At 39.0% G+C, this 26649-nt stretch overlaps 1 protein-coding gene across 4 annotated transcripts in view; it reads left to right on the top strand.

The window, feature by feature from the left end:
- The window catches only part of LOC120731701 (inositol 1,4,5-trisphosphate receptor type 1), a 76271-nt gene that overhangs the window by 9199 nt on the left and 40423 nt on the right, over positions 1 to 26649 (top strand). For 2 of the 4 annotated variants that reach the window (XM_040028834.1, XM_040028837.1), the window contains exons 4-39: positions 4463 to 4572; positions 5232 to 5318; positions 6679 to 6837; positions 7954 to 8052; positions 8629 to 8712; positions 12922 to 13068; positions 13227 to 13322; positions 13741 to 13785; positions 14831 to 14985; positions 15738 to 15837; positions 16154 to 16314; positions 16408 to 16549; positions 16765 to 16923; positions 17507 to 17679; positions 18842 to 18961; positions 19244 to 19438; positions 19579 to 19830; positions 19930 to 20071; positions 20181 to 20334; positions 20425 to 20615; positions 20716 to 20848; positions 20936 to 20990; positions 21072 to 21237; positions 21529 to 21702; positions 21837 to 21911; positions 22048 to 22185; positions 22292 to 22417; positions 22543 to 22743; positions 22842 to 23093; positions 23549 to 23674; positions 23782 to 23910; positions 24939 to 24965; positions 25255 to 25375; positions 25489 to 25673; positions 25756 to 25904; positions 25994 to 26105. In XM_040028834.1, coding sequence (XP_039884768.1) covers positions 4463 to 4572; positions 5232 to 5318; positions 6679 to 6837; positions 7954 to 8052; positions 8629 to 8712; positions 12922 to 13068; positions 13227 to 13322; positions 13741 to 13785; positions 14831 to 14985; positions 15738 to 15837; positions 16154 to 16314; positions 16408 to 16549; positions 16765 to 16923; positions 17507 to 17679; positions 18842 to 18961; positions 19244 to 19438; positions 19579 to 19830; positions 19930 to 20071; positions 20181 to 20334; positions 20425 to 20615; positions 20716 to 20848; positions 20936 to 20990; positions 21072 to 21237; positions 21529 to 21702; positions 21837 to 21911; positions 22048 to 22185; positions 22292 to 22417; positions 22543 to 22743; positions 22842 to 23093; positions 23549 to 23674; positions 23782 to 23910; positions 24939 to 24965; positions 25255 to 25375; positions 25489 to 25673; positions 25756 to 25904; positions 25994 to 26105 — 4940 coding nt within the window. The remainder of the gene's footprint in view (positions 1 to 4462; positions 4573 to 5231; positions 5319 to 6678; positions 6838 to 7953; positions 8053 to 8628; positions 8713 to 12921; positions 13069 to 13226; positions 13323 to 13740; positions 13786 to 14830; positions 14986 to 15737; positions 15838 to 16153; positions 16315 to 16407; positions 16550 to 16764; positions 16924 to 17506; positions 17680 to 18841; positions 18962 to 19243; positions 19439 to 19578; positions 19831 to 19929; positions 20072 to 20180; positions 20335 to 20424; positions 20616 to 20715; positions 20849 to 20935; positions 20991 to 21071; positions 21238 to 21528; positions 21703 to 21836; positions 21912 to 22047; positions 22186 to 22291; positions 22418 to 22542; positions 22744 to 22841; positions 23094 to 23548; positions 23675 to 23781; positions 23911 to 24938; positions 24966 to 25254; positions 25376 to 25488; positions 25674 to 25755; positions 25905 to 25993; positions 26106 to 26649) is intronic. The other 2 variants (XM_040028836.1, XM_040028835.1) reach the window with 1 other exon arrangement.

The raw sequence follows: 26649 nt of genomic DNA, 5'->3' as shown, positions 1-26649 counted from the left end.
CAACTCCTGCCTATCACAACTCATGCCTTGGTTTACCTGAAATAACTTGAAACATTTAAATAGACTCAATTATACTTGAAGTACCAGCTCCTTACCACCACTTGTCTGTTGTCAGGCCGAGCCACTGATGCTGTTACAGACGGACTGCAGAAAAACGCTGGGTGGCTCATCTGCGATAAACACCAGAAACGGGCCTGTCTTTAGTCCCCCTTCCCCTGCTAACAACTGCACAAATTCCTCTCCTGCCTATTGAGATGAGAGGTCTTGCAGGAAACGGTGAAGGGAAGCTGTTGTCAGTAGATCCATTTACTGTCTCAGATGCACTACAAGTGCTTCCTCTATAATACCTCCAACAGGATAAGAGAGATGCAGTGAATAGCACTTTATACAAGCCAGATTGTTGGTGATGTTTCAGATTTAGCAGAGAATAGAAAACGTGTAATGCATTATGTTTCCCCAGTTCCTTAGCTAGACTATGTTGTATATTTACTGCAGGAAATGCTATTTATGTTAGTACTTCTTTGTAAATTGTTCGGCGTAGTTTTTAAAAAATCCAGTACTGTGTTCAGCTACTTTTAGGACAGGGTAGCAGACGGTTAAGAGGAGATAAAGTGAAAGGCTGAATTTCCAATTTATTATTTTTTCAGCTACAGTGAAGTGCACAACTTTATGTTGTCATTCAGTTGAATGAGAAGCTGTCGTACCTTCATCCTGCTGTCCAAGTATGGTGGCAGTTCTGTGCTGTAATAAAACTTTCAATCATCTCTGTGTGCTTTACAGCCCCTTAGAGTTTCTTCAGTTGCTGGCTGCACGGCTTCAAGCATTGTCCTTTTGATCCTCTTTAATCTGCGGAAGTTTGTCAGCATCTAAAAGACGTTCTCATAACCTTGTCTTTAAAACCAGTCTGACAGTGAAATCAAACCAGCACAGATACAACAATAATTTCAGTCACATACTTCTGTTGAGTTAACCAGCTGATACAATATGCCTGATGTATGAAATAAAATGTTTTCCATGACATCTCTCATTTACTGTCAGTGAATGTCTTCTTATAGTCAGTTTGTTGCCTCACTTTGACTTTCAGACTGTTGTCACATTAGATGGTGGCGTTACTTTAAAAAGATGCCCGAATTAGCAACGTTTATGCTATTTGCTAAGTTAAGTCACATATGCATGTGTGTGACACTCGCAGCTCACTTGTTCTCTGTTTATACTCTAAGGCACTGTCACAATCTAACACCATCTTCAGCTGTGAGTCAAGAATCACTCAGCACTGTGTGTGGGAGAGATGGAGGAAGACGACTTTGAATAACTATGAATATATACGTGAATACGAACCCAGCCTTAAAGCTGCTTTCATACTTTGCACATGTTATGGTGATTTGTGGATTTACCCTTTTCAGCACACTGACTGGCAGTAGATCAATGTCCAGCCCATTCATGCATAACTTACTCTATGTCACTGTGGCTGTGCGTGAGCAAGCACAGGGCACTAGCCACCGAATTTCCTCAGCCTATCAGGTCGGCTTTTTTAAACGACTTCTGACAAACTCTCTTTTATTGGGTAGCTTTCTCTTAATCCTTTCCCCATCCTTGGTTTACATCTATTTGTGTATGTGGAAGTGCGTATGCAGGAATGATGTTGGGATATGTATACTTATCTTTAATGTGTTACTTTAATCAAATTGTGAAACACTTTGAAACTCTGTTTTGAAAAGTGCGATACAAAGTTATTACTATTATTAGTTACGGACGTCCTACAAAACAATGAAAAGATATGTATATATTAAAAATCCAGTGCTTCTTCTGCATTGGCTTAAGATTTCTGTCATATGACTTAAGATAGGCTTTTAGCCTTTTCAGTTGTTTTATCATGTACCCGCCTTATAGCTAAACAATTGTAGGTCAGCATTTATAAGTACATACGAGGTGGCCAGTATCAAAGACAGATTTATTTCTGAGCTCAATTGTGAACTTGCGTGCTAAAGAAAGAAATCAGTGACCCTGGAAGAAATTCTCACCTCTGTCTCACTTAAATAGCACGTTTCCCCTCACAGCTGGCTGTGATGCAAGGTAAGTGGCTATTAGCTGATCATCTATCTGTCACATGCACCAAATATTTTCCATGGAGTGCTGCGTGTGAAACAGGCTGTGTGAAATATGTATTCATTGTTTCATTTATGTTTACAAGTTAAAGCCACATCCATTATTGTATGTTTTGATTTATGTGAAACACATAAATGCACACTGATTATATCTAAAAGCTCAATTTCTCCACTTGGTTGACCTTTCTGTGCTCTATTTTACATTCTTTCATTCTCTTCTGGCCTTTCTCATTTCTCTTTCACTTCCTTTTTTCTTTGTTTTTCTAACCATGTTTTGGGCCAAGAAGTAAACCATATTTAATGGGGAGGGGCTAAGGGAGGCCCGAGGACAATTTAGGAGACACAGACGGAGACGTTGACTCCGAGGGAACAAGTTCTGTGTGAAATGGTTGGAGGAATTCAGAAAGGAGAAGGAGAGATGACAGAATATAGGGCTGGGGAGTCTCCACCCTCCTTTCTCTCTTTCAGTCATCCCACTCCCCTTCTTGGCCGGCCTTATTTGGTCATGTTACTGCAACTAGAGCTGAAGAAGAGAGAGAATGGAGAAAGGATGGACACATTGCTCCTTTTTTCTCCTCTTTTCATCCTCTTAGAAAAGAAAGCTGTGGTTTGATGAGAGGTGAAGTCAGAGGAAAGCCAGGACTCGCAGGGAGGAGTCACTGTCGAATTGTAGTTGAACTCAGCAAGGAAAGCGGCTATAACTCTGCAGCGAAATGCTTTATCAGTACTCATCCTGTGGAAGTCTCTGAGGGATTCAGCTGTAGTTGCTGTAGAGCTTGTTACAAAAGAGGAAGTCTCCCAGGATAGAAGAGGAACTCTGTTAAAACTGCATCCACATGCAAATGAAAAAAACACTAGTTTCCCTGCAGACCGGTTTTTGCAGTATCTATGCAAATGAGCAGCAAAATCAGAGACTCCTGATGACAGCTGCAAATCATCGTTGCTACAGTTACAACCTATGAGTGACCACAACTTGTTGTGTTGCTGGATCACATTGCAGACACATAGGTGTGTGTGTGTGTGTGTGGTAGTCCAACCACAGCTTATAACCATACATTACTATGATCATACATCTGGTAAGCACACACAACAAACACATGCTGTGTTGTCTGTGATGACTGCTCCGTGAAGCAGACAAAGACCTTTGATCTTCATGCAGGCAAATTATTAATGCTTTTGAAGTGCAGGAACACACATGCATGAATTTTTTTTTCTGGAGAACTGAAAGAATAATGTGTGCTTAAATGTTGTGGTTATTTAATATTTGAGCACATAACTTAAAATGGCAAAAAAGTCTAATTTATTTAGGTGAGTGTCTTTAATAATCCTTACTGTGGTGTTTTTGCTGTTCACGCTGTTGGTTTGTGTGTGAGCTGTGGCTGTTACCCATCTTCCACACAGCACCGACCTTCCCAGGCTTTACACCCAGTAGATGAATATATTTTGTACACATTGTTTGATTTTTAACTAATTTACCATTGTCAGCTATAATAAGTGTGGTCTGCAACCAAAACCATTTTTGAGAATTTGCTCCGATTTCAACTGGTTTGAGAACTGAACATTATGTAGCGTCTGATGTGGACGGATTCTCCTGACTACAGCAGGTCACATATCCACTAACATCAGTGAACCCAGCTTTCATGGCTGGATAAGGATCCACCAGTTTGTGAAATGAAAAGACTTTTTTTTTTTTTTTTTTTTTTTGAAGATTTTTGTACAGACGTGTTTCAAAAGTGTTGTGAGATCAAAATGGAGATGTACGAACAGTCATTAGCCATAAAGGGAAAATAGAATCATGTGCAATCTTTTTACTTTTTCTGTTCTTCTGTTTCTTCTTTTTTCAAAATTGTTACACAAATTATTTGCATTGGACTCAGAGGTATATTTTACATCTGTATTAAATGGAGGAGAAGAGAAGGAGTGACTGGAGAAGACAAATGTGGACAGAAACAGACGGAGCAAATTGTGACCATTTTCTCTCTTTATAACCATCTGGACTGATCGTTTTTTGCCTTTTTTCAAAGTTATATGAACATATGCATATTGGTAAATATGTGGATTTAGCCCTGGGTGACCAATTTCTTTTTCTTTCCTGGGTTTTATTTTAGTTTTAATGTTAATTCAATTATGTAAATTAAATAAATATATATTTATTTTTAAAATCTGTTTTTAATAACTGTTTCTAGACTGTGCACCAGCATGATATCATTGGAAATCATGTGATTAAATGATATTTAATGTGATTAAATGATACACACATATATATTATATCTCTTTTTGAGTGTGTGTGGATGTTTACTAACATGTTTTTGGATCCAGTTTTTCAGCTAAAGCTAGTGATTTCTATCTCTGTGCAGACTGTCTGTTTAGACTGTGTCCCATGAACCGCTACTCAGCCCAGAAGCAGTTCTGGAAAGCGGCGAAACCTGGAGGGAACACAGAGTCAGTGCTGCTTAACAAGTTGCATGTAAGTGAAGTGAACCTCCCAGCAGGTACTACAGACCACTGCAGTTAACACCCATGTTCCCAAAAGCTCCCAAGATAAACATTAAAGAAAGAGTCAGATTTTTTTTTTTTTTTGTTATTTTAACTTTTTGGGTTTAAATGATCTTGATGAAGTCTAGACTTTGTAGACACTGAATTAAAAAACAGCATAGTGAGTTTATCACTCTATCGATTGTGTGCACTCTGTGTCACAGTTTCAGGTGGGTTTTTAAAGGTTTTGCAGGTATTTTATAAAGTAGAAGTCCTTTTATAGACTTTTCTGACATTTCCCTACTACTGTCCTATCTTTCCACCCTCTGCATTTTCCTTTCCCTTTTTCTGCTGCAATACATTACCATTTAAAGCAATCTGCAATCTGACTACACAGTCATAAACTGGAAGATTGTGATCGTGCCTGCGTTTCCATGGAAATGTGAGCCTGAGCTTTAGCTAAAAGTCTCTGCTGCGTACATTTTTGACTAAGAACTTTGTTAATAATGTGGTGCCTTGTTAATGGCTAACCAACATGATTGGGTCTTTTGGAATTACTGTGTAAGAGTGTTGGCAGTGATTTATGTTGCAATAGCTGTTAGATACGGTTTTGTTTTGTTTTTTCTCTCTCATCTCTCTTTTGTATCTCAGAGTGCGGCTGACTTGGAGAAGAAGCAGAACGACTCTGAAAACAAAAAGCTTCTTGGAACAGTGATTCAGTATGGAAATGTCATTCAGGTGTGTCTCTGGAAAATGGCTGTTTACAAGCTGGTCACACAAACTTTGATGTAACTAACACCTAGTTTGCATTCACCTGACATTAGTCATCACTGGCAGAAATAAACCGATTAAATAGAAATTATAAAAACAAGCAGAAATTTCATAGAATTTCTTAGGATTCCTATTTTAATATACTGGGTATATGTTACATTGTGCTGACATGTGTCAACTCACTTATATTTATTCCACATGTGATTTTGTGTACACACTATTTTTCTCTCTCTGTTTTTTCATGTTTGTTAAAGATATTTAACAGTCTTCCAAGGGGTGCCTCACACCTATAAGAGTTCACTTGTTATTGGAGAATATTAAAGGCACATTTTTCAAGATTTTTTCCTTTTTTATGTTTCAAATACATATTTTTGATGTTTTCCAAAAAGGAATATAAGAAAAACACACAATATTTTCTTATTTCTGTCATTGTATATTTTTCTGCTACATGCTTTAAATTGTATCACGTGCACTAGTTTTACAGGAACAGGTCATATGATCATATATAGTGCTGCCATTTTTCACTAATTTCTAGAAATCTTATACAAACAACACCAATCTTTAGCATAACTATTCAACCACATAAGGTGTGATTTTCATCACCTTGCCAATGTTAGTTTCAATGTTATGACCATTGGTTTAGGAGGATATAAAAGTGGGGAAAAAACAAAATTTCCTGAATTCCAGAAGAACACTGAAGTTTGAAAAATTCCAGGCCTCTGCTGATTAGTCAGATGCAATTATATCGCTATCAGTCACGCAGCCTGATCTTTGCTGATTGCCTGGGAGAAATCCATGTGGTTCTTCAGGCTGGCAGGCGAGCGTAAGGCCAGTTTTGATGTCCAACTGAAGTTACCAAATATGGTTATTTGCCTTATAAATGGAAATAGTAGGTTAATAAGATTTAAGTTAGTATTAAAAGTGTTTTTAAAAGTATTTAAGTGTAAGCTTGCTAAAGGTAGGTATTATGGCTAAGTGCAATTAAACTTAAAAAACTGCTGAAGTTTGGTTAAAAAACAAACTACAGTATTGTATTGCAATACCCCTAAACTGAAATGAGCAAATTCATGCTGCACACTAAACTGAAGTGACCTTAAAAAAATATCCTTAACAAAACATACTGGAAACAAACAAATTAATGACAAATAATCTCTCCATTTCATATCATATATAAACTTTATTATATAAACATCAGACACTATCAGGAGTGCCTTGATCACAGGCTGATGTCCATCAAACACACTTCCCTTCTCACACCAGATTTCAGCCTCTGATTTGTCTGCCATGAATTTAATTCATTTCATTTGTTTAATGTAATTCTGCTCAGCTCCTCCACCTGAAGAGCAACAAATATCTGACCGTGAACAAACGACTGCCGGCACTGCTGGAGAAAAATGCCATGAGGGTGATGCTGGACACTGCTGGAAATGAGGGTTCCTGGTTCTACATACAGCCCTTCTACAAACTTCGCTCCATTGGGGACAGTGTGAGTCATTGTGTAGATAAGAGTGTGTTGCCACTATACTGTATGTAATTCAGTGTAAGGAAAAGCAAACAACTGAACTGTGTCTGGGAGTTTTTTTTAATCCTGTATTTTTAAGACATCCCTTTAGAATGAAGTGACTAATGTGCAGTAGTATATTAGTATGGTGTGAGTAGGAGATATTAAACTACAAGTACTTAATATTATTTTCATAGCCATCAGTTCTAAGCAAAATGTTCACCTTCTTAATTGTAAGTTTTCATTTTTCCATTTTAAACTTTCAGCCAGATTTATGGTATGTTTGTAAGACGTTGGTTATACAGGTCTGCAGGGAAGATAAAACAGGCATTATCTACATTTGTTTTTTAAAATTATAGAACTCATACTAATATTAATTATTTGAAAGATTAATTCGTAATGATATATTATACATGGGGCCTTTAAGAGGCAGGTTGCCTTTGCCCTCCTTAGCCTTACTCTTGGGCATCTGTTTGATCACATCCCTGAACAGAATTCAGCTCGCGCCCACTTTCTCTGATCAGAAAGCTGTTTTTGGCAACAGCTCTTCTGTCCTACGGCAGGAAGTAGTAGGCTGCTGTCCAAGGACAAAATGAACTACAGTGGAGTCCAGGCTTCCCTGTTAAGCTCCTCTCAAATTAGTTATGGCATGAAGCCTAAGCAGCAGGTCAAGAACAAAAAGATAATTGGAGTCACTCTCAACCTGCTGAGAATAGACAGTGCAGTGGCATATAAATGGATGGTGATACTCTCTGACCATTGCCTGTGTGCATGTCATTGGCAGATGTTTTTTAACTAAGTCGTTTGACACAGTTTACTATAGATTGACTCAATTTAACCTCCTTAAAGTCAAAGAATCACAAATTTTACAAAGCAGCCAGAGCATGTACAGTTATGGAAGTACCAAGAATCAAATGAAAGTCGAGGGATGTCAAAAAAATTTAAAACTTCACAGAATTTGAAAATATATTTTTTTTTAAAGCTGTAAAAGATAAAAGAAATAAAACAATGAATCTGCACAACTATAGTTAAGACAGCGGAAGAAGTAAGACTATTATTTTTTTTGTTAATGTTTTTATTTTTTCTTTGTTTTAATGGCAGGTGGTGATCGGGGACAAAGTGGTCCTGAACCCAGTGAATGCTGGTCAGCCGCTTCATGCCAGCACACACCAGCTCGTGGATAATCCAGGATGCAATGAGGTTTGAGGGATTATCGCTTTTTCCGGCTTGGCTGACAGCTGACTGTTGTTAAACTGCAGGCTTCTTCTGGTGTCCTCCTTAGATTGAGCGCAATCAAACAAAAGGCTAAAACTAACAATACGTTAGGAGAGTTGTCCTGTTTTTCTGCTCTGTGTTACTAAGCAACATTGTTTTCATTAATTTATCAAAGGGCATTAAGTAGAAACACAAAAAGATTAAGAAATAAGTGCTTTTATTTTTCTTCTTTTTGAAAAGCAAACACAAAAACTTTTGTATCTCATTGATGACTGCAAGTGGTTTAAACATAAAGTGAAAACATAAATCTTGGATGTTAATGGCATCAAACAGACTCCAACGGAGGAACCAGAGGAATAAAGTTCAGTTCTGTGTTTGATATGTTATATTAGTTAGTTTCATATTTACAGTAGTATGTTTATCTAATCTTAAAATAAATGATTTTATGATGATTTTATGTTTTGTTTTTTTGATTTTTGGAGAATATGAGAAAACAAATGAAAGGTCTAGTGTCACTACATGATGCTACAACTCACATTCTTCTGATTGTTTGTTTTTCAGGTAAATTCAGTCAACTGTAACACCAGCTGGAAGATCGTCTTGTTTATGAAATGGAGCGACAATCAGGATGCCATTCTTAAAGGGGTTTGTCTCACAGTAGAAACCAGCCTAGAAAAACTGTCTATGGCTTTTAGAAAATCATTGCATATGTGTTATAACCAGAGATGGGCAGTAACGCGTTACTTGTAACGCGTTACTGTAATCCGATTACTGTAATCCGATTACTTTTTTTCAAGTAATGAGTAAAGTAAGGGATTACAATTGCAAAAACGGTAATTAGATTACCGTTACTTTCCCGTAGGAACGCTGCGTTACTGCGTTACTAAAACCGTGATTTTTTTTTTTTTTTTTTGCAAGAATGTCTCATGACAGTGACATAAGCGAGTGCGACATTCATGACAACAGCTGTGTGCAGATCAACAGTGGATAATATATCGAGTGCGGGAGAGAGTATCAGCGTTTAAAGCGTGGAAGTACTGACCTTACTTTAAGTTTGATTCCATAAAAAGTGACAAAAACATTAGTGTCCATTGTGCGTGGGAAGACAACTTCTTTTTACAGCGAACCCCCCCAAACTTCCAAGCAAGCACCGAGTGCGCAATGACGTAATGGGAAATTCACAGAGAAACTCGCGGCACTGACCGCCGCGGCACACCTGCACCAGGGTAAACCTCCGCCTACCCTACTCCTGCTTTACAGGTGAAAATAGAGCAAAAGGACCGCTAGTCTTTGATTTTATTTATTTTCTGCTGTGTTTTACTTGCATCTATTTGAAAGAGTGAGTGTAAACACACACACAAAAAAATTATGTGCTGGAATGTGCAGAAAATAGGTTTAAATATTAAACAAATTTCTCCCAATTCAATTCAATTTTATTTATATAGCGCCAAATCACAACAAAAGTCGCCTCAAGGCGCTTCATAGATACAGAGAAAAACCCAACAATCATATGACCCCCTATGAGCAAGCACTTTGGCGACAGTGGGAAGGAAAAACTCCCTTTTAACAGGAAGAAACCTCCGGCAGAACCAGGCTCAGGGAGGGGCGGCCATCTGCTGCGACCGGTTGGGGTGAGAGAAGGAAGACCGGATAAAGACATGCTGTGGAAGAGAGACAGAGGTTAATAACAGATATGATTCAATGCAGAGAGGTCTATTAATACATAGTGAGCGAGAAAGGTGACTGGAAAGGAAAAACTCAATGCATCATGGGAATCCCCCGGCAGCTTACGTCTATTGCAGCATAACTAAGGGAGGATTCAGGGTCACCTGGTCCAGCCCTAACTATATGCTTTAGCAAAAAGGAAAGTTTTAAGCCTAATCTTAAAAGTAGAGATAGTGTCTGTCTCCCGAATCCAAACTGGAAGCTGGTTCCACAGAAGAGGGGCCTGAAGGCTCTCGCTCCCATTCTACCTTTAAATACTCTAGGAACAACAAGTAGGCCTGCAGAGCGAGAGCGAAGTGCTCTAATAGGGTGATATGGTACTACAAGGTCATTAAGATAAGATGGTGCCTGATTATTGAAGACCTTGTATGTGAGGAGCAGGATTTTCAATTCAATTCTGGATTTAACAGGAAGCCAATGAAGGGAAGCCAAAACAGGAGAAATATGCTCTCTCTTTCTAGTCCCTGTCAGGACTCTTGCTGCAGCATTTTGGATTAGCTGAAGGCTTTTCAGCGAGTTTTTTGGACATCCTGATAATAATGAATTACAGTAGTCCAGCCTGGAAGTAATAAATGCATGAACTAGTTTTTCAGCATCACTCTGAGACAGGATATTTCTAATTTTAGAGATGTTGCGCAAATGGAAGAAAGCAGTCTTACATATTTGTTTAATATGTGCGTTGAAGGACATGTCCTGGTCAAAAATGACTCCAAGGTTCCTCACCGCGTTACTGGAGGCCAAGGTAATGCCATCCAGAGTAAGAATCTGGTTAGACACCATATTTCTAAGATTTTCAGGGCCGAGTACAATAACCTCAGTTTTATCTGAATTAAGAAGCAGAAAGTTAGCGGCCATCCAGGTCTTTATATCTTTAAGACATTCCTGCAGTTTAACTAATTGGTGTGTGTCATCTGGCTTCATGGACAGATAGAGCTGGGTGTCATCAGTCAGGGAATGTTGCATATAATTAAATTTTTGCTTGATGCATAAAATTAAAAGATTAAAACTGATAAAACAAGTTTTAAAAAGGGACCTTTCCATTTGATTACATTTTGTATGATGGATTATGTAGAAAAAGTAGAATTGGGCTGAAAGATCTATCGCTTTATCACCTATTCAGGTTGTAAATCGTGTTTTTAAAAAGTAACTAAGTAACTAAGTAATTAATTACTTTTGAAAATAAGTAATCAGTAAAGTAACGGGATTACTTTTTGGGGGAAGTAATCAGTAATTAGTTACTGATTACTTTTTTTCAAGTAACTTGACCAACACTGGTTATAACATAACTGTATTTTATTATAACATGAATAGAATGACAGAAACAAACAAACCAAATAATACAACAGCATCTAAGTCAGTTCAGTCTGGCTTTATGGAAAACCTTTCGGACGCTGTAAAATGCCAGTATAACAAGAATTCCGTTAGTTACATTCATAGTCTATATTTGACTGAAATAGTACAAAGACTACGAGTCCATACGTTTTTGGACAATGACAAATGTTTTGTAATGTTTCACATTACATCACGGAGGATTTTAAATCAAACAATCACGATATGATTAATATAAGTATTGTATTAACTCGTTAAGAATCACAGCTATGTTTCTATATACTTTCCCACAGACTGACGAGCAGTTCCCTTCTTCCTCAATGACAAATGAAACGGATAAATTAGCTTGATTGAATTGCAAGTGTTCAGTTTCTATTTGGTAGTTTTTTATGCAAGCAGAGGAGGCGATCATGAAGGAAAAAAAAAGCTAAATGAATTAATTACACTAATTAAATAAGTAATTTAACTATTTATAAAAAAAAAAAAAAGCTTCCCACAGCAAATGATTATTTCAGTGTAATTCAGTTGGAGTTCACCACTCTGTGAAAGAGTGCGTGGGTAAATGGTTCAGTTATGATGGAATAACGTTTCTCACTAAAGAACTGAGGGTTTAAATCATCTACAGTGATGATGTGATATTAAAGAATTTATGAATGTAAAGAAAGTGGCCAGAAACCAATACTGAAGAGTCCTGCAGCAGCACTACATTAACAGCTCTTCAAATTCAGTAGTGGAAATCGGTAAATCGGCTCAAGGACACAGGAAGTGAGAACCACAGCTGGTGAACCAAATTTGTTGCTAGATCCATAAATGCAATTTAAAATTCTACTGTCAACGGCAAAAGCACAGGTAACCTTGACCCAGAATTTCAGCCGTCTTCTCCGTTCACAGTACGTTTAGGTAAATTCAGAAAATGTCCTGTGGCCTCACTAATCGAAATGTTAACGTCTTTTGGAAGTCATGGAAGCTACAGGCTCAGAGACTGCCGGTTCCGGAGTGCAGAAAGATGTTTTATTTTATTGTAAAGCTATAAAGCTTGTTTTAGTAGGATTATATCAAACCACATTCTGGATATATACAACTGGAGCTTATGAAATCCTATTTGTACTACCCAGATGCTTACAGTGTTAGCATTGTTAAAAGAAGTGGTGATGCAACACACCTCTCGCAGACCGCCACAGCTTTTTTTAAACATTTTGCTGGCATCAAATTCCATATAGGAATTTAATTTCCATCCGTCTGCCCATCTATCCAGTCATTTTTATCTGCTTGTCCAATTCAGGGCTGTAGAGTGGCTGGAGTCTGGAATATCTGGAATTTCTTCTTTGCTTTTTTTTTGGTGCTGTTTTCCATTTCCTATAGAATTCAAATAATTTGCATCTTATTGCATCTCACAGTGTCCACTTTTTTGGAAACTGTGCTCTAACTAAAAGCTGTTGCATAAGGTTCCCTCATCAGAGTTGAGTGGGCTGGTTGCTTGTTTGCTTGTTTTTTTTTATATATATATATTTTTTTTTCCAGTTGAGTATCATCAGTTTACAGAACATTTTAACAAATGTGTATTATCTCTTATAGAAACAGCTCTACATTAGGGGCTTTAACATCTAAAACAGCGTAGGCAACTAGGTCTGCCATGCGACCTCCATGAAATGAAATGTTTGGCAGCAGCCGGAAAATGTTTAATTATTTTTCTATTATTCCTCATATACTGAACTAGTTGAAACTAGTCTCATTTCACACAAGTTTTGGTGGTTTTAAGATTAACCTGAGAAAAGTAACCTACATTTTTCTTCTCTCCAGGGTGATGTGGTACGACTGTTTCATGCAGAGCAAGAGAAATTCCTTACATGTGACGATCACAGAAAAAAACAATATGTGTTTCTACGCACTACGGGACGACAGTCAGCTACCTCGGCAACCAGCAGCAAAGCCCTATGGGAGATAGAAGTGAGCAGGAATATTGTTAGAGCTGGTTTTTCCTATTGTGCACTTGTATGCAATCCTAGGTGTAGATTTTCTGAACTGCAGCAACAAAAACCTGAATAGAGACTGTGATCTGTTTCCTATTTATTTTATATCATCAACTTTTTGTGCTCTTGCGTCAGGTCGTACAGCACGATCCGTGCCGAGGGGGCGCAGGGTACTGGAACAGCCTGTTTAGGTTCAAACACTTGGCCACTGGACACTACCTGGCTGCAGAGGTCAGCACGCCTCCAACCTCCATTTGTTTGTCTGTCTGCTCTTTAACAGCAAGATTATGCAAAAACTACCAGGGCAAATTCATGAAAGCAGGTGAAGAGGGGGAGTGCAGCAAAAAAAGAACCCATTTTTATTTTTGCTGTGGATTCAGACCTCTTAATTCAAATATGTGAAGCTGTGATTTTTAAGGCCCTCTTTGGTTATAATTGGAGCCAAGTGATCTAAACATCCTATTAATAACATGTTACTCATCAGCTTTTCTATTCCAAGAACTTCCATTAGAGTTTATTTACACTGAAGAAAATATCAGTGACCCAACATTCAGTTCATTTTCCTAAGTTACAATCTTCCGAATGCTTTTTGGACTGGATTTATTTATTTATTTTACGAAGTAGTGAATCACTTTTGTGTTTTTTGCAGCTGAACCCAGATTATGAAGAGGAGTGCCTGGACTCACGCTCTTCAGTAAGTAGACGTTTTTTAAAAAGTCAGAATATTTAGAAATATTTAATTGGAATCCAGTGCTTAATAAGCCTTAGTAGGTGAATGTCATGGCCACAGAAAGAATTTGTGTAGTATAGAAGAGCATCTCCAGTCTAATTCTTCAGTTTTTAAAAATATATGCTAATGTGTAATTATTTTCACATATCACATATGTATTTGTATTTTATAGTTTAGTTTAACAGATACCATGTTGGTGAAACTCACCTACTCATTTCTTAATATGGAACCTTGTTTATAATAATTATAATGGCATCCATTTGGGTTTCCTCAAAATCTCAACTTAATAACTCAGAACTTTGAGACAATAACCCCAAATTGTGACTTAAAAATAAAATGAATAAAAAAACAAACAGAAGGCATAGCCTCTTTTCCCGTGTTATAATCAGAGCTGTATTGTTTACCATTTCCACCAGTAGAGGGCTCAGTGTAGCTTTACTGGATGTGAATGTTTTAACTTTCAGCGAACAGCAGATGGCAGCCTTTCACTGTGAATGTGTGTTCCTGAAACGTGCAGTAGCAGTGTGCCTCAGCCATACACTGCACTTGAAGGAGGCCTCATCTCACAGGCCGGGCCGAAGTTGTTCACATCTGTTGGCCAAGCTGTAACAAGTGAACCAAATCCTAGCCAGTCACCTCCTCAGCCTTGCTCTTCAGATTAAAAGGAAATTAGTTTCAATTCATTATAGTTAAGTCTTTTTTGCATATAACATCTTTTGTTTATTGAGTTTTGACTTATTTAAGGTAGTCTTATGCCTTCCGTGGGAACCATTATCAGTTACTGAATTAAACTGTGACGTTTTACGAGGGAAATGCAACTTACAAGGGGAAAAAAAAGGAAGAAATATTTATGGTCACTGTAATACATTAGCAGTATCTTGCTTCAGTTCCTAGAAATCTTTCCACACTGAGTTTTAACACTTTCACTGACATATCTCTGACATTTTTTTTAAAATTATTTTGCTGTTTATTTTTAATCAGACTTTATTTTTTCCCCCTTTCCCTCCAGCTTGACTCAGAGCAAGAAGCTATGAGAGCCCGTTTGAGAAATGTCCAGGACAAAGTCATGTACACACTTGTGTCTGTTCCTGATGGAAATGACATCTCTTCCATATTTGAGCTCGACCCTACCACTTTAAGGGGGGGAGACTCACTAGTTCCCAGGTATGAAAGATAAAAAAGATGAAGCATTTCAGACCCACCCTAATTATTGTGTTATTGCGATACAGAGAAATTCATTGCCTGGTTCCTGCCCTGTCACTTTTTCCACGGAAACCCAGACAGCAGACACATTACAAGCAGGGGACTTCCACAGTATATTACCACTGTTGTAATATGTTTGCAAAACAAGCATGGCAAGTGTGTGCGATAATAATTGTTGTAAGAGAGTCTCTACCTGATGATTATTCACGATAAAGTGGATGTTGGAAGTTACGCAGGTGTAGTTGTTCTTTATGATGGCAATGCAGATAAGGATGTTGAGATAGAGCATATAATAAAGTGTGTAAAGGAGATAATTATTCTGTTCTTATGTGAACGTGTGTCTGTGTAAGTTTGGTGAAGAGTGAGAAAATATGACGCAGACTTGCAGTGTTGCAGAAGAAATGCACCGAATTTCGCTAGAATAGCTCGAGGAAGTGAAAGCTGTTGCCTAGCCACATTTATGGGAAGTGGTCGACTGACCATGTAGGCCCCAGATCATATGTATATTTGTGAACTTTTGTAAGGTGATCAAAGGTTCTGCTTCGAATGCATGATTTTTCTTAAAAAAAGAGCATTTTTTAAAAAAATGGAAACTATTGTTGTCATTTCAAGCATCACCTTTTTCATGAGTTATGTAGCCTTTGCACTTATGATGCACAAACAATTTGCAAATATAAACAAGAACAAAACATAACAATAAAATGTCTTTTCAGAAACTCGTATGTACGCCTCAGACACTTGTGCACCAACACGTGGGTTCACAGCACCAACCAACCAATCGACAAGGAGGAGGAAAAGCCTGTCATGCTGCGTGTGAGTGACACTTAATTTACAATAATGTCTAAATCGGTAGTAAATTGTGCAGGATGCTGAGCTATAATTATGCTGGAGTTTTGGATGTAATGAGTCACCAAAAGTTCAGTGATTATAGTCAAATCTAAATAACATTGGTTCCCTCTTCCTCCTGCACCTGCTGTGCAGTAAATTTGTTATATATTAAGTGCGGGTAGCTCTCTTTTTTTTCACAAAAAATGCTCTTTTGCAGTTTTGATTATGGGTTCTGGGCAAAGAGCTTTAACAAGTGTTTCACAGACCAATTCTTGTTTTGTTTCGTTTTGTTTTTTTCAAGATTGGAACTTCTGCACTCAAAGAAGACAAAGAGGCTTTTGCCATTGTGCCCGTCTCCCCAGCTGAAGTGAGAGACCTTGACTTTGCCAACGATGCCAGTAAAGTGCTGGCTTCTATTGCTGGGAAGCTGGAAAAAGGCACAATCACGCAGAATGAGAGGAGGTAAAAAATGCATAGTGGGACAGTTAAACAGTAAACACTGTTAAGTTCTAACTATAAGCACAATCTTACTGTTATTTCTGCATATAAAATCAGAGCCGTTACCAAGCTTCTGGAGGATTTGGTGTTCTTTGTGGTGGACATTCCCAACAATGGACAGGACGTTCTGGAGATCATGGTTAACAAACCCAACAGAGAACGACAGAAGTTAATGAGAGAACAGAATATTCTCAAACAGGTCTTAATACCGTAAATATAACATTTTCTAGACACTCAAGGTTAAATTTTCCATTCTGTGTGAACTTTTTGAGTCCTACTGACGTACTGAAGTCCCTCTATCTTCTCATGACATGTGGCATCATTGCCACATTTGCTTTAGCAGTATTGCATAGTTGTATATAGTTATGTATAATGTCTTTGTTACAACTGTCTTAACATTTCTCTTAAATTCAGATCTTCAAGCTCCTGCAGGCTCCTTTTACAGATAGCGGCGATGGGCCCATGCTGCGGCTGGAGGAGCTGGCTGACCAGCGCCATGCCCCTTTCAGACACATCTGCCGCCTATGTTACAGAGTTTTACGTCACTCGCAGCAGGACTACCGCAAGAACCAGGTACTTTTTGTCTGGCCTGAAGTCTTCATAAGTGCAGTTCCCATCTGACGTTGGGTACAGGTCTCGCTGTGGTTTCTGTAAAGGTGTATTTCTGCTTTGTGAAATAAGCCATTGTTCTGTGATAACACTGATTTGATAACTGAAGCAAAAAATATTCCGAATCCAAGATGTGTAACTGAAAGTACTCTGAAGTATGCGCTGGTTCATCTGCCAGGTCTCTTTATCAATTTCTGTTGACACAAACACACAAAGCCAGTGTGATATGAGCTCATTCTATAAAGAATTCTTGGAAATGTAAAGTTACCATTTGGCTTTTCTAGGAACAGTCCATTTCTTTGGTTACAGTGTAATAGTTAGAGGAGTCATTTCATTAGGTTAAATGAAGAGGACATTGTGGACATGCTGTTCTTTTTGCACACTGATAAAGACGGGGCAAAATGAGTCAATGATGGCTTCGACTTAAGGTTATGCTTTTTAGAAAGAGCATAAAGAGAGACAGGCCAAGTAATGAATGACATTCTTTAAAATGTGCTTAAGTTTGTCTTTTGTTGCTTTTTGTTGAGAGCGTCTGCCTCCCTTGCAGGAGTATATAGCCAAACAGTTTCGCTTCATGCAGAAACAGATTGGTTATGATGTCCTGGCAGAGGACACAATCACAGCTCTGCTCCATAACAACCGCAAGCTCCTGGAGAAACATATTACCGCTGCAGAGATCGACACGTTTGTTAGCCTGGTGCGCAAGAACCGTGAGCCAAGGTTTGTGTGTGTGTCTGCATCCAATTAAAATTAAATTGAATTTAAACCATTACTTAGTTATGTGTTGCCATAACTGTATGTCTGTATTGTACTTAAGAACATTCTGGTGATCAAATAAACATCCGTTGCAACATTTTGTCATTCAGTGGAGGAAATTATTATTTGTTTGCTCAGTTACAACGAAAGGAACAGTCTCTCATTTTTATGGTAGTTTCATTTGAATGGAGATAGAAAGAATATGAACCACAAATCCAGAAAAAACACATTACATAAACATTATGCATTGATTTGCATGTCACTGAGTGCAATAACTATTTTAGCCCCAAGCAAAATATGACTTAGTGCTTGGTGGGTACACTCTTTTTGGCAAGGACAGAGGTGAGACGTTTTTTTAGTTGGTCACCAGGTTTGCACACATCTCAGGGGAAGATGTGTGCAGTCCCACTCCTCTTTACAGAAAATCTCTCAATCCTCTAGGTTTCTTGGCATCCACCTGACAACTCAAGACTTGAGCTCCCTTGAGTCTGGAGACAGGCTAGGTCACTGCATGACTTTAATGCACGTCTTCTTTAGACATTCCTTTGTTGCCTTGCTGGTATGTTTTGGGTCCCATACATGCTGGAACACCCATCCAAGACCCATCTTCAGTGTGCTGGCTGAGGGAGGGATTTTCTCATCAAAGATCTTATGATCCATCCATTAGCCGCTTAATGCGTTATAATCATCCTGTGCCTTTAGCAGAAAAACAGCCCCAATCATAATGTTTCCACCTCCACGCTTGAACAGGTCAAGGTGATGCCAAAGGGTTCGATTTTGGTTTCATCAGACCACAGTACTTTCTTCCAAGCCTTCTCTGAATCATTTAGATGTCCTATGGGTGATATCTGTGTGCCACATGTGTTTCTTTTTCTGGATTTTTGGTTGATCTCCCCGCTTTAAAATGAAACCAGCAAAAAAATAGACACTGATCTTTTCTTTGTAAGTGAGCAAAACTGATAAATTGGAAAGGGGATCAAATAATTATTTCCCCCACTGTAACTCTTTGTGACATCAGAAAAGCTGAAGCCTCGTTTCAAAGACTCATCACCTCTCGTGCTTTGAGAGATCGTGGAGGTTTTTAAAAGAAGACTTGGGATTAAATGTTATACTTTTGTTTGTTCAGGTTCTTGGACTACCTGTCAGACTTGTGTGTGTCAATGAATAAGTCCATCCCTGTGACACAGGAGCTCATCTGTAATGCAGTGCTGGATCCAGCTAACGCAGACATCCTCATAGAAACGAAGTGAGTCCTCATCACTCTCTTGACCTCCTCCCTGTTCCCTCCGTTTGATGTCACTGTGAATGTACTGAGGTTTCACTTTGACAGTTGCCCATTAATTGGTGTCTAGAAAAGGCATTTTATCCAGTACTGTGATTAAAAATACAAAGGTTATTTGTCGCAGTTTTGGAATAAATAAAACATTTTTGATACAAAGGCTTTCTTCTGCCCACATGATTACACTAGCAAAGCAAATAATGTCTGTTTGTATTAAGTTTTTTCTTGATGATTTCTTTTTTTCTGTAGACTGGTTCTTTCGAGATTTGAGATTGAAGGAGCATCACTCGGGGAGAACTCTGTGGAATCAGAGGAAGACGAGGAGGAAGTGTGGTTGTTCTGGAAAGACAACACTAAAGAGATCCGCAGTAAAAGCATCCGGGAGCTTGCTCAGGATGCCAAGGAGGGTCAGAAGGATGACCAGGAGGTGATCAGTTACTACAGGTAAATACCGCACCTCAGCCGGCTCCTTGAAGATGGAAAAGGTGTATCCTGTGATGGCAAATAGCTTGGGTTTTGAGTGTTCAACCACACTTTCCTTTCCAAAAGGAGAGCCTGACTTTACCTGTGTGGACACCTTACAGGTACCAGCTAAACCTGTTTGCCAGAATGTGTTTGGACCGCCAGTATCTGGCAATCAACAAGATCTCTGGCCAGCTGGATGTGGACCTGATCTTGCGGTGTATGTCAGATGAAGACCTGCCATATGACCTACGAGCCTCTTTCTGTCGAATGATGCTGCACATGCATGTGGATCGTGACCCTCAGGAGCAGGTTACACCAGTCAAATATGCACGGCTGTGGTCTGAGATCCCTTCAGAGATTGCTATTGACGAGTGAGGGAGTAGACAAACTATATAATCATATTGTAAAGCATTTCTCATGTATGTGTTTGCAGTTTCGTAACTTGTTGTTTACATATGGTTTACTTATAGCTATGACAATGATGGAACATCTAAAGATGAAATTAAGGAGCGATTCTCACAAACGATGGAATTTGTTGAAAACTACCTAAGAGATGTGGTGTCTCAGAGCTTCCCTTTTGCAGATAAAGAGAAGAACAAACTCACCTTTGAGGTCACCCTGGTGCTTTCTTGATATACTACAATTACACTCATGTCATAGTAGTCATGCTCCGAAAATCAAATCAGCAAACTCGCTGAAAGCATCTACTTTCCATGTTTAGGTGGTGAATCTGGCCAGGAACCTGATTTATTTTGGCTTCTACACCTTCAGTGACTTATTGAGACTAACCAAGATCCTCCTGGCTATTCTAGACTGTGTCCATGTCAGCACCATTTTTGCTTTCAACAAGCTGGACAAAGGAGATGACAGTAAAGGTAAGGGGACACAAGCTGGCAAGATGAGGACCGGAATCCCATGGATATGAAGTTCATTTGTGTGTTTTGCGTGCGTGTCAATGCTTCCAGGCAGTAATGTGATGAGGTCAATTCATGGCGTTGGTGAGCTGATGTCCCAAGTAGTGCTCAGAGGGGGGGGTTTCCTTCCCCCATCTTCAACCAGGGCCCCCAATGGTGACGCAGTCAAGACCCAGACTGAACCAGAGAAACAGGACATATTGGTCATGGACACCAAGCTCAAGATCATCGAGATCCTGCAGGTGGAAGACATACAATATTGTTATACTTCAATATAACCTTAATAAATACAGCACATTATATATGTATGTCGTTTGTTTTTGATTTTTTTCTTCACTGCAGTTCATCCTGAATGTTCGCCTGGACTACAGGATCTCCTGTCTGCTATCGATCTTTAAGAGGGAGTTTGATGAGAGTAATTCCCAAAATGACATATCTTTAGCTGGAGCAGTCGAAGGACCAAACAACATGCCAGGTTTAGAATAACATAGCTACATCATACACAAATGTGTGAACAAGTTATGGACTTTGTTAGTTAGAGAGATATTTTCTGTGATTCCAGGGGCTCTGGATTTTGAGCACATAGAGGAGCAGGCAGAGGGGATATTTGGTGGAAGGTAAACACACATTGAGTATCGAAAGAGTCGAAAATATGAAATAGAGAAGTGTTTCTGAGTATATGTTCTGTTTATGTCTAGTGAAGAGAACACCCCTCTGGACCTGGATGATCAGGGTGGCCGAACCTTTTTGAGGGTCTTGCTCCATTTAACCATGCACGACTATCCTCCTCTGGTGTCTCGAGCCCTGCATCTGCTGTTCAGGCACTTCAGCCAAAGGCAGGAGGTCTTGCAGGCATTTAAGCAGGTATCCTCACAGTGACTCCCCTCAACTTAAAACTAAAGCAAGGAAATCAATAACCCGTACACTTGTTTGTGCTTTGACATTTGCTTAAGTATATTATGATTTGCAAATACTTGTATTGCTCTAAAATGGATGAAAAACATTGAAATATTAAGAATTATTCTTTGGAGGATCTTTCTAAACCTCAGTGACACAAAATGCATATTCAGGTTTTCACAGTAACATTTTGTGGATCCTGTATAGCTTTTTGCTCTGCAGTTTGCCTAATCTTCCAGTAAATTTTTGTATTTACAGGTCCAGTTGCTCGTCACCAGCCAAGATGTGGAAAATTACAAGCAAATAAAGTCGGACCTGGACCAGCTGCGCTCCATCGTCGAGAAGTCTGAGCTCTGGGTGTATAAGAGGCTGGGGCCAGACGAGGGCATGGATGTAGTGGACGTGCTCGCCGCTGAGCCAGAACATAAAAAGGTGCAGGGTGTTATTTCCTGAACAGAGCCAATCTCATAACCCTGAAAAGCCATCCACCAAAAAGTATTCCTTTTGTTTTATAGTTGTTTTTTTTACCAGAGTAAGGCTATAACACGCTGTTATGTCGTTCACAGGGTGACTCAGGGGGCATAGACAAACCAAAGAAAGCAGAAAGCACAAGCAGTTACAACTACAGGGTGGTGAAGGAGGTAACAAGTTTTCTACCTTGTTAAAAGATTGTTTTAACATATCTGAATATTTTGCAAATGTTGTTGCACAGCACTAGAGTTTTTCTACATATATTTTCCTCTCATGTTTTTGCTTTTTCTCACCTCTCCCTCACAGATCCTGCTGCGTCTCAGCAGGTTGTGTGTCCAAGAAGGTCTGTCAGGTAGAAAAAGCAAGAAGCAGCAACAGAGGCTGCTGAGGAACATGGGGGCTCATGCTGTGGTTCTTGAACTCTTACAGATCCCTTATGAGAAGGTGTCAATGGTTCTCAATGGGTTTATTTTTTGCTTTTATTTTTAGTAGCACATTCTTTTGTGTGTACGAGCGGACAAACCTTCACGTTTGCCCTTTTCCACTCCAGGGAGAAGACTTACGCATGCAGGATATTATGAAGCTAGCCCATCAGTTTCTACAGAATTTCTGTGCAGGAAATCAGCAGAACCAGGCGCTGCTACACAAGCACATCAATCTTTTCCTCAACCCAGGGGTGAGCTGTCTTGTGCACTGATTGACGCTTGCAGTGTTAATGATACAAAAGCACAGATTTTGATTTTGCACAACAACAACATCTTGGAAAACTGGCTTCTCTTGTCTTTGTTTTCTTGTGTTCAGATCCTGGAGGCCATCACCATGCAGCATATCTTCATGAACAACTTCCAGCTATGCAGTGAAATAAATGAGCGTGTGGTTCAGCACTTTGTCCACTGCATTGAAACACATGGCCGCAACGTCCAATACCTGAAATTCTTACAGACTATTGTCAAGGCAGAGAACAAGTTCATCAAAAAGTGCCAAGACATTGTCATGGCAGAGGTGCTAAATCAATTCTACACAGTTTTTCCCCCCCCCACTGTGTTTCACTTCTGCCACAGTTTCCTTATGTTCTAATATGTATCCGTTTCTTCCTCCAGCTGGTGAATGCTGGTGAAGATGTCCTGGTCTTCTATAATGACCGTGCCTCCTTCCAGACTCTGGTCCAGATGATGCGATCAGAGAGGGATCGCATGGATGAGAACAGTCCTCTAATGTACCACATACACCTAGTGGAGCTCTTGGCTGTGTGCACTGAGGGCAAGAACGTCTACACAGAGATAAAGTGTAATTCGCTCTTGCCACTGGATGACATAGTGCGGGTGGTGACCCATGAAGACTGTATCCCTGAGGTGAGATAAGCTGGAATGTTTGAGAGTTATGAGAAACAATAAGCTGCACAGTTTGTCATTTTAATGTACTGGAAAAATTGAAGAAATAAAGATAGGGAGCCATATCTAAAGATAAGTGTTACTGCTTGCAATAGGTATGCTATAGAGGCTGATTATCTAAAATACATTTGATTTCGTGTGGATTGCAGGTCTTACAGATTGCTAATGCAATACAGTTATTCATTGTTTTTGCTGCATGTCAAGCTTTAAAAATGTCACATAGTTAGCTTTAGTGACAAATGTATCAAATAGTACCACATTATGAATTTTGTCCATAATGTGGTACTATTAAATCCTTAACTAGGAGTCTAGAGCTAATTGTGGTGTATCTAAAGTTACAAATTCTACAGGTATTGCTGTTGTTTTATTAGATTAGCGCCATCTTTTTTACATGAACTTTAATCTTAACCTTTCAGGTAAAGATTGCTTATATCAACTTTCTCAACCACTGCTATGTGGACACTGAGGTTGAAATGAAGGAGATCTACACCTCCAACCACATGTGGAAACTCTTTGAGAACTTCCTAGTTGACATTTGCAGAGTAAGAAACCCCATATTTATTTCAATAATGACATAAAAGCTATATTAAAGGAAAAAATAAAACAACAAACAAGCTAAAAGACAAAATGTGGTATTTCTGTTGTTTAGGTGTGCAACAACACAAGTGACCGTAAGCATGCAGACACTATTCTTGAACGCTATGTGACAGAGACAGTCATGGGCATTGTGACCACCTTCTTCAGCTCACCTTTTTCTGACCAGAGCACCAGCCTGCAGGTAACCAGTTACAATAATGCAAAGGGGTTTTAAAAAAAAAAGCTTTTACAGTAGCTATAAATATGCTAATGTCAATATCAGCCCTGGTATACTTCAACATTTTGAAAATAACAGTAACGTGTAGAGTTCATGTAAATCTAACTGCCTAGACTATCTTTTAGGAACTAGTTATTACCTGCTAACTTTAAGCCTAATAGCAAACAGTTTGTCCTTATGTGGCCATCAGAACAAATATAAGTATAAAATATACTGTATGACTGTTGCTTCATGTAATTTTATACCAATAGCCCGAGTCTCTCTTGCAAAAGCACAATTATGGGAAAATGCCAAGACACTGCTTCCGTAAGTGGTAAACTCAGCGTTTCCTCAGACTTCCCGAGAACTGTGTCTGCTGAGTAACAATATTTGGAGTGGTTAGGTTGGGTTGTTGGCACCATGTTTCCTCTCTCTTCCCACTTCTGTTTTCAGCATGTTAGTCAACTTCTGGTAGAGGTAATCGGGTATTGCAAGATCAGACATGGCCAGTAGTTATTTACAATAATCTTGGTTAATGAATCATTTTTTCTTCTTTTCCTTCATAGGGTTTAAAAACTGTTTATAGAAAAAGTTTATTAAAGGTAAAAAAAAAAAAAAACCTCGATACAGTGTTTATCTGAGTAATCACCCTTATCCAGTGATGAAACATCTGGGTGTAGTTGATTTCCGCATGACAGCACCTTCATCGACAGGGATCATTAAATGGTTGATGAGCACAAAAATGATATGAATCATAAGCTATGGTTTCACCGCCTACCCGACTGAACATCTGTGAGATTTTGGACCATCGGACTAGATAATGCTTTCCACTGCCATCATTAAATCTAATGAAATAACTTCAAAGAATAGCATTCATTGCTCGAGTAGTGTTTCAGAGAGCTAACAAAGGCACATTTAAGCTGCTCTTGTGGCACAATGTTGGCCTAACCCTTTACTATATCTTGGTTTGCTATTTAATTTGTCACCTGCTGTATGTTTTCTGTGCTCTTCAGGCTTCTCTTTTGGGGAAAATATTTCAGGTATCGGTTACAATTTAAATAAGGGCACAGAAGATCTGGGTGCTAAGATTTCTTTATTTTTTTAAATAATATGAAAGATTTTCACAGGTGCGTTTTGGGCAAAGGTCTGCTTGATGGGTTAGCAGTAGCAACTGACCACAATAGCATGCGGGGATTAGCACAGTAATATCACAGCAGCTCAGGTACAGCACTGTGTGCGCGTGTGAGACACATCTATCAGAAAACTTCAATCAAGAATAAACTACAGTTTCACTTGTTTTTCTCTTATTCTTCTTATTTTTTTACCCAGACCAGGCAACCAGTTTTTGTGCAGCTGCTGCAGGCTGTCTTCAGGGCCTATCACTGCAACTGGTTGATGCCAGTGCAGAAGGGTCATGTTGAGAGCTGTATCAAAGTGCTCTCTGATGTTGGTAAGACCAAGGTCTTTCTCAAAATCAGTCCATCATATTCAAAAGGTTTAACAGTTTATATTAATCCTAAAGCGATTTGACACTAATGTTGTATGTCTTTCTGAATCCACCAGCCAAAGGCAGAGCAATAGCCATACCTGTGGACCTGGACAACCAGGTGAACAACCTGTTTGTGAAATCCAATAACATCGTTCAGAAGACAGCCATGAGCTGGAGGCTTACTGCTCGCAACGCTGCACGCAGAGACTCTATAGTGACTGCGTCAAGGGATTACAGGAATATCATAGAGAGGCTGCAGGTTAGGTTTGTTTGAGTTTGCGCTGCTTTATGTCTCTTTATTGCACAAAAACCTTCAGGGTGTTGCTTTATCTGTAATATAGGACATCGTGTCCGCTCTCGAAGACCGTCTTCGTCCACTGGTCCAGGCTGAGTTGTCCGTTCTGGTGGATGTGCTGCATCGGCCTGAGCTGCTCTTCCCTGAGAACACAGACTCGCGCAAGAAGTGCGAGAGCGGAGGATTTATATGCAAGTAAGGAATGCTGCGATCAATGAAATTTACAATTAAAACATAAAGGCCCTCATTAGGATTGAGACTAAAGCTCTAATGTTCATTTGCAGGCTGATCAAACATACCAAGCAGCTGCTGGAGGAAAATGAGGAGAGACTGTGCATTAAAGTTTTGCAAACGCTTCGGGAGATGATGACTAAGGACAGAGGTTATGGAGAGAAGGTAGGAGATGCTGCAAAGCACAGGCATATTGTATTTCTATGGGGAGATGATTCACTTCACTGTAGGCGGTATGACTGTACATTTTTTACATTGTATATACTTTATTGTATCAACGCAGGTTTAGAATAAAAGATGTTGATAGTTTCTTGCTATTTTTTATGTCTTTTAAAGTGCTGGGTTTAAAAAAAAAAAAAAAAAAAAGAAGAAGAAACTTTTCAGCAACTAAGTTTCATTCGTTTTAACTAAAAGTGAAGCACAAAACTCCTAAAATGATGCATTTTCAAAAGGCAAGTCCTCACACAAAAACAGCAATCTGATACAATGTTTACTATGATTTTATATATGAAAATGATTTTGATGTCATCAAATCTTTTGTGTAGTTATATAGAGTTTACACTATATACACACATACTGCATCACACGTACCCCAACCAGTTTTTTGAAGGGATTTGGCTTGTCCTTGGTTTTCAGTTAAACAGGGGTGGTCACTGCTGTGTGAGACTGTACTAATTATACTCACTTTTCCTAATATCCATGCAAAAAT

This window comes from Simochromis diagramma, unplaced genomic scaffold (genome assembly GCF_900408965.1).
Source record: "Simochromis diagramma unplaced genomic scaffold, fSimDia1.1 OVJJ01000483.1, whole genome shotgun sequence".
Taxonomy (NCBI): Eukaryota; Metazoa; Chordata; class Actinopteri; order Cichliformes; family Cichlidae; genus Simochromis; species Simochromis diagramma.
The sequence above is the reverse complement of the archived record's forward strand: the minus strand, read 5'-3'. Positions and strand labels throughout refer to the sequence as shown.